This window comes from Trichechus manatus, unplaced genomic scaffold (genome assembly GCF_000243295.1).
Source record: "Trichechus manatus latirostris isolate Lorelei unplaced genomic scaffold, TriManLat1.0 scaffold00025, whole genome shotgun sequence".
In the NCBI taxonomy this organism is placed as follows: Eukaryota; Metazoa; Chordata; class Mammalia; order Sirenia; family Trichechidae; genus Trichechus; species Trichechus manatus.
The window spans coordinates 665178-672967 of NW_004443961.1; the positions used below are offsets into that span (position 1 = coordinate 665178).

Genomic DNA, 7790 nt, shown 5'->3' on the forward strand with positions numbered 1-7790 from the left:
GTTAATAGTTGTGGGGTTGTTAAGCAGTGTCATAAAACAACGTGTACTACTGTTTCATGAGAAAGTATTTGTTCTGTAAGCCTTCATCTGAAGTACAATAAAATATATATATAAAAAAAAAATTGCCAATGGGAAAAAAGGGGGGGGGTGAAGGAGGGGCTTCTTGGCCACTTGACAAATGTCATGAATGAAAGGAAGGAGCCGGAGATGCACAGATTTGGGGAATTTAGGAAACCCTTTAAAGAGGTCTCTTGCAGCAGAGTTGTCCAGTGCAACCCGTCGTTTGATTTCCTGACTGCTGCTTCCATGGGTGTTGATTGTGGATCCCAGTAAAATGAGATGCTTGACAACCTCAGTCTTTTCTCTGTTTATCAGGATGTTGCTTATTGGTCCAGTTGTGAGGATTTTTGTTCCCTTTATGTTCAGGTGTAATCCATACTGAAGGCTATAGTCTTTGATCTTCGTTTGTTCCTTTAGTACTTGTTAATCAAGCATCATATTATTGGAGGGATTTTAGGGGTGCTATAGAGAGGACGCTGAGATAGAAAAGGCACCTTCAGAATGCTCAGTTCTAGTATTTCCTGGGCCAGGATACTGGAGGCTGAGGCTGAGGCTGAGGAGACTTCCAGCATTCTTTAATTTATTCCATGTGAAGAATTAGGCGATTCTTACAATAATCGTGCAGTGTGATGTTGGTCTCAACGTGCTCCTTCTTTCTTCTTGAGCAGGTGAAGAGCGCAGAGAGCCGTCACGCCATGAATTCCCAGTACAGGATGCATTCCTACTACCCGCCTCCCTCCTACCTGGGCCAAAGTGTCTCCCAGATCTTCCCCTTTGAGGACGGCCCCTCCTACTCCGAAGCCAAAGCCAGTGGTAGGTGCCTGGGTACCCAGACTGGATTTGGGGTGGGGGAGGATGAGAATCTCATGCTGGGCCACTAGCCCTCTCTAAGGGCTCAGCAGTGAGTAGCAGCTGGAAGGTTTATTGCTGTGAGAAACGTACGTAAGGATCATTTAAAGTATTTAGTTACAGAATTATTTTGCTTTGCTGGATTCTTTTTTTTTTTATTGTTGTAGTTTAAATGAAGTTTACATTTCAAGTTAGTCTCCCATACAAAAATTTATACATACATTGTTATGTGACCGTAATTGCTCTCCCTAGACTGTGACAACACACTCCTCCTTTCCACCCGATTCCCCATGTCCATTCAAGCAGCTCCTAATCCTCTCTGCCTTCCCATCTCACCTCCGGACAGAAGCTGCCCGTTTAGTCTCATGTATCTACTTGAGCTAAGAGGCACACTCCTCATGAGTATCACTTTATGTCCCACAGTCCAGTCCAATCCCTGTCTGAAGAGTTGGCCTCGGAAATTGGTTTAGTTCTGGGCTGATAGAGAATCCAGAGGCCGTGCTTTCCAGGGTTCCTCCAGTATCAGGCAGACCATTAAGTCTGGTCTTCTTACTAGAATTTGAGTTCTGCACCCCACCTTTCTCCTGCTCCATCAGGGACTCTCTGTTGTGTTCCCTGTCAGGGCGGTCATTGGTGGTGGCCGAGCACCATGTAGTTCTTCTGGTCTCAGGCTGATGAAGTCTCTGGTTTATGTGGCCCTTTCTGTCTCTTGGGCTACTACTTTTTCTTGTGTCTTTGGTGTTCTTCATTCTCCTTTACTCCAGGTGGTTGGGACCAATTGATGCATTTTAGATGGCCGCTCGCTAGCTTTTAAGACCCCAGATGCCACTCACCAAAGTAGGATGCAGAACATTTTCTTAATAAGCTTTGTTATCCAGTTGACCTAGATTCCCTTGAGAGCATGGTCCCCAGACAACTACTCTTGCTACTCTGTCCTTCAAAGTGGTGGATTGTGTTCAGGAAACTCAGTCTAATTCTGACTTCCATTGCCTCCATTCTGCTCCTTTGACTTTCTGTTGAGTTGTCTAATTCTGAAATTCTATTGTTAATCTTCTGGATTTCTGATTGCTGTCTCTCTGTGGATTCTTGCAGCCTGTTAAATTTGTCATTATGCTCTTCTCTAATCTTTTTAATTTCCTCTATTGCTTGTTCTGCGTTTTGCTTAATTTCCTTCCTAATTTCTTGAAGAGTTCTTTAATCTTTTGTATACTGCCTCCGCTAATTCCAAGAAATTTTCCTCCTCTGGAAAATTTCTAGATTCTTTATTTTGGGAGCTTGCTGAAGCCATCATGGATTGCCTCATTATGTGTTTTGGTATTGACTGTTGTCTCCAAGCCATGGATAAGTTACTATATTTATTTGTTTTATGTTTGCTTACTGTGTCCTAGCTTCTTGTTTTGTTTTAATATGCCCAAATAGGCTGCTCGTATGAGCTAGTTTGATTATTGGCACCTTTGAAGCTCTAATGTCCTGTCACCAGGTGGTTAGATCCGTTACTAGGTATGTGAGCTCAGGAGTCTGCCCACTCCTTCTGTATGGATTCAGCTCAGGTGCCCAAATAGATAGCCACCAAGTGTGTGGTGGAGGCTCTCACCTACAGTCCTAGACAGGCATGAATGATTGGTGTAGGCACAGGTATCTGGCTGCAGCAGGAGACACACTCTGAGCAAGGCAGGGGGCTGATGTCCCTGTTCCCTAGAGCGCGTAGATGGGTAGGTTTTGCAGCTGGACTATGAGCACCCAGTGCGGTTGGCTGTAAGGACTGGGGGGTGCCTGTTATTCATGGGCCCCTATCGCAGGTGGCTAGGTGGCATGGGTGGAGCCACCAGTCCTCAGGCCCCTGATGTGGGTAGGTGAAGACCCTCCTTAATGGGCAGAGCAGCATCAAATGTCAAGAACCTGCCACTTCACGGCTGAAACAGTTGAAGTTAAGGTTCCAGTATATACCCCGTTGTACTGCGGTAAGGAGGGCCTATGCTGCTGAAATGGGCCCACACAAATCTATGCAGGGGAAAAGGCACTCAGAGTCTGTGGATCCCTTATGCCTGCACCTAGGCAAAGGAGCTGTGCCTACCCTGGGTTCCTGGTTTAGGGGAGCTGGCGGTTTATTTTTTCCCCTGTTTGTTAATTTGTTCACTCTCCAAGGCAGGGAGAATGGCTCAGGGCATGTGACAGATCCTACTTCCAGCCCAGGGGACTTGACAATTGCTGAAGCTGGTCTGGGACCCAGTGCAGAGCGGGGAGCGGGGAGGTAAATGGGAGAGAGGTTTTTCCCTAAGTGGAGTGTTTTTGATCCACGCGGTAGGCCATACGCAAGTACTTATCTTGCGTCGAGGGCTGCTTCTCACTGGTTCTGGGAGGCCGTGTAGACCCTCTGCCACTCAGTCTCTCCGGTGCAGAAAACACGTCTCCTGAGCACGGTTGCTTGCCTGCCTCACCGCTGACCCCCGAGGTGATCAGGCCTGAAGGACTCAGGCTCTCACTGGGTCAGGTCTTGCAACTCCTTGCTGCTTCCGAACCGTCTCTCCCTCCCCTGCCACTAAGTCCAGTTCCTCAACTCTGCCCTTGATGTTCAGGGCTCCCAGATTGCCATATATAATCGATTCACTTGTTTTTTTGGGCGTTTGTTGTAAGAGGGTCCACTGGAAGGGTCTGACTACTCTGCCATCTTGGCCCCGCCCTCTGCTTTGCTGGATTCTTAATGCCATGTTTTTCCTTTCTGGAGCCCTGGAGTAACAACAGTAAGATGGCACTCCTACGAGAAGCTAGAAACATTTTCTGCAGGTTAATTATGAAATATGGGGACACTTTGTACACAGCTCAAATCCTGATTTTTTTTTGGTGAAGTGGATTTTTGTATACTGCACACCCGTTTCTCAAATATTTTTTATTTTAAAATTTTAAGTGTATTCATCTTTTTGGGGGGATTAAAATAATAACAAATGGTTAATGTGCTCGGCTGCTAACTGAAAGGTTAGAGGTTTGAGTCCTCCCAGAGGAGCTTCAGAAGAAAGGCCTGGTGATCTACTTCCGAAAAATCAGGTGTTGAAAACCCTGTGGAGCACAGTCTTGCTCAGACACTCATGGGGTCATCTTGAGTTGGAATGGACTCCACAGCAACTAATTTTTTAATGTAATATAATAAAACCTTTCTGGAAAGGTTTATACATAGAAAAAGGCATTCTTGATGGTTATGAGGGTGGGGAGGGAGGGAGAGGAGATATCACTAACTAGATAGTAGGCAAGTGTCAACTTTGGTGAAGGCAAAGACCACACACAATATAGGGGAAGCCAGCGCAGCTTGACCGAAGCAAAGACAAAGAAGTTTCCTAGATACATCCAAACACCTTGAGGGACTGAGTTGCTTGGGCTAGGGTCTGGAGACCATAGTCTCAGGTGACATATATGTCAATTAGTATACCATAGTTCATAAAGAAAATGTTCTGCATCTCACTTTGGTGAGTAGTGTCTGGGTGTTTAAAAGCTTGCGGGCAGCCGTCTAAGATACATCGATTGGTTCCGTCCCGTTCAAAGCAAAGGAGAATGAAGAAAACTAAAGATATGAGGAAAATATTAGTCCAGAGGACTAAAGGACCACATGAACCAGAGACTCCACCAGTCTGAGACCAGAAGAAGTAGATGGTGCCCAGCTGCCGTCATGGACTGCTCTGGCAGGATTCACAACAGAGCGACTCGGACAGAGTGGGAGAAAAATGTAGAACAAAATTCAAATTCATGAAAAAAGACCAGCCTTACTGGTCTGATGAGACTGGAGGAACCCCTGAGACTATGGCCGCCAGACACCCTGCTAACTCAGAACTGAAACCACTCCCGAAGCCCACTTTTCACAGAAAGATTAGACAGGCGTATAAAAAAAAAAAAAAAAAAACACGTGAGGAACATGCTTCTTAGTTCAGTCAGATATACGAGACTAAACGGGCAACCCCTGCCCAAAAGCAAGACAGGACAGGAACTGGACGAATGGACGCAGGGAACCCCGGGTGGAAAGGGGGAGCGTGCTGTCACATTGTGGGGATTACAACCAATGTCACAAGACAATATATATAAATTTTTGAGTGAGAAATTAACTTGAGCTGTACACTTTCATCTAAAACACAATAAAATTAAAAATAATATTAATAAAACCTTGCTGATTCATAATAGATCCCAGAGTTCATGCAGTAGCAATGCAAATAACTGATCTAATGGCTTTAATATAAAAAAAAAAAGACTGTGTGATGAACCAGAGCACTTTGAAATATATAGTTCCTCAACTACAGTTTTAACCTCCTTGCCAGCACTTACACTGGGAGATAGGCAGGCCTTTTATGGCTGCTGGGGGCCCAGGTCCCATTGTCTGGTGCTTTATATTTAAGCATTGTGTTGTGGTCTGGGCAAGCGAGAAGCATACCCACCCGAGGCTATAAGTGGAAATCAAGGCAATAGCGAGTGACTTGGAAGAGAAACTGATCCTCTAGGCTTTACCCTGTAATAAATGAAAGAAGTTTGTTTTCTAAATAACTTAATTCTGTACAGAACTTGTTTTGCTGTAAAGCAAGTGTTTAGAGAAATGAAAATCAGAACTGAGCTTTGATTGCCAAATTCACAGCAAAATAAAGTCTTAAAAAGCTGGCAAGTATGCTTTGTTGTTGTTGCCGGCAGTTGTTATATGAATTCCGACTTACAGCGATCCCATGTGACAGAGCAGAACTGCCCCATAGGGTTTCCTAGGCTGTAATCTTTTTGGGAGCAGGTCGCCAGGTCTTTTCTCTCGAGGAGCTGCTGAGTGGGTACGAACCGCCGACCTTTCAGTTAGCAGCTGAGTGCTTAACCATTTCTGCCATCAGGGCTCCTTAAAGTACATTGTGCCATACTAAAATAAAATGAAGGACTCCTGTTAATACGGAGTCCGTCAAGGAACCGATGGGTCTGAGCTGTACAGAGACTGATGTGCTTTTCGTTGACGGCACTTTCACTTTCGTTAATAAGTCACTTCCTGTTGAGGGTGGACCAGATTGACTTCGTATTATAAATAGTCACATTATATAATTATACCATGTACCATTTGCCCCTATGTATGTCAGAATAGAACTGTGCTCCGTGGAATTTTCAATGGCTAATTTTTTCAGAAGGAGATTGCCAGGTTTTTCTTCCAGGGCACCTCTGGGTGGACTCAAACCTCCAACCTTTCAGTTAGCAGCTGAGTGCATTAACTGTTTGCACCACCAGTTAGTATGACTCACACTGTCCTTCTGTCATACTGCCTTCATTTCTAGATATTTATCTTGATTGTAAACTCAAGGACACTGGACACATCTTCTGTATGTTTTACCTCTTTTATTAACATTTGTTGAATGAATGCATGAATGACAGGCGTTCCTTTGAAGTGAGCTTGCCCTTTGAGGTAAGACAAATGTGAAAGGCAGGATCCTTAACTCCTTGTTCATCTGATGGAGCTACTTTGGGGGTGTAGCAAAGTTTGTGCGTATAGAGAATTAGAATTGAAACTCACTTTCACCAAAGTATTGCCTGAGCTTGCTCCAGAAATAATGGAATATTTTTAGAAGCGCTGGAGTTCTTGAGACAAAGGCGTAAATTCAGAGCCAGGACACTGAGACCAAAAATAAGAGGAAATTTATCGGAGCAGAGAGGAGCAGTAGGCATTGGAATTTATGGCAGGGAAGGAAGGGACTCGGAAGGTGGTTACAGTCGAGGAAAGAAGAGGCCCGCTGTTGCAGTGTGCATTGGGAGAGACTGGGAGAAATCTTTAACAAGGATTCCTTCAGACCTCTCTGGCGCTAGGGATGTTTGACAGTGTGGTGTGTGAGGAGGCCCCAGACTAACCTGCGTTGTTGATGTTGGGTGCCCTGGATTCAATTCCAACTCCCAATGACCCTGTAGGACGGAGTAGAACTGCCCCCTAGGGTTTCCAAGGTTGTAATCCTTACGGAGCAGATCACAGGAGCCGCTGGGTGAGTTCAAAACGCTAACGTCTCAGTTAGCAGCCAAGCACTTAACCATTTCTGCCACCAAAGAAAACCTGTTACCGTCCAGTTGATCCCAACTCATGGCGCTGCCCGAGCTCTGTAAATGACGAAATGCAACGAGAGAGGGAGGTGGTGTTAGCTCCCTTCCCCTTCCTTCCTGCCCGGTTTGTGTTGAGGCTCAGGCGGTTCTCGGAAGGGAGAAAAGTCTTGGGAATATCAGAGGGCTGTTTTCCATGTTCTGCCATGAACTGTATGGCAAGCTTATTGGAGAGAAGAACATTGACCGCCTTCTTTCCTGCCCTAAGGAAAGCTGAATGTGTTTGTCTTGGTCATCCAGGGCTACTCGGTACCAAATTCTGTCTTGGTTATCTAGCGCTGCTCTAATAGAAATACCACAAGTGGATGGATTCAACAAAGAGAAATTTGTTTTGTCACAGTCTAGTAGGCTTCAAGTCCAAATTCAGGGCATCAACTCCAGGGGAAGGCTTTCTCTCTGTCAGCTCTGGAGGAAGGTGCTCATCGTCATCAATCTTCCCCTGGACTAGGAGCTTCTCTGCACAGGAACCTCAGGCCCAAAGGACGTGCTGTGCTCCTGGCACTGCTTTCTTGGTGGTATGAGGTCCCCCACTCTCTGCTTGCTTCTCTTTCCTTTTATCTCTTTTTTTTTTTAAATTTATTTTTATTGTACTTCAGGTGAAGGCTTACAGAACAAATACTTTCTCATGAAGCAGAAGTACACATGTTGTTTTATAACATTGGTTAACAACCCCACAACATATCAACCCTCTAACTTCTCAACTTTTTTTTTTTTTTTGGTGAAAATACACATAGCCAAAGATACACCTTTTCAAAAATTTCTACATGCACAGTTCAGTGACAATGACTACGCTCTTC

The 7790-nt window shown here is 45.0% G+C and overlaps 1 protein-coding gene across 1 annotated transcript in view; it reads left to right on the forward strand.

Annotated features, from left to right (window-relative positions):
- DMRT1 (doublesex and mab-3 related transcription factor 1) overlaps positions 1–7790 on the forward strand; it is a 146428-nt gene that overhangs the window by 85841 nt on the left and 52797 nt on the right. The window contains exon 4 of the mRNA XM_004373467.1: positions 729–873. Within this exon, the coding sequence (XP_004373524.1) occupies positions 729–873 (145 nt within the window). The remainder of the gene's footprint in view (positions 1–728; positions 874–7790) is intronic.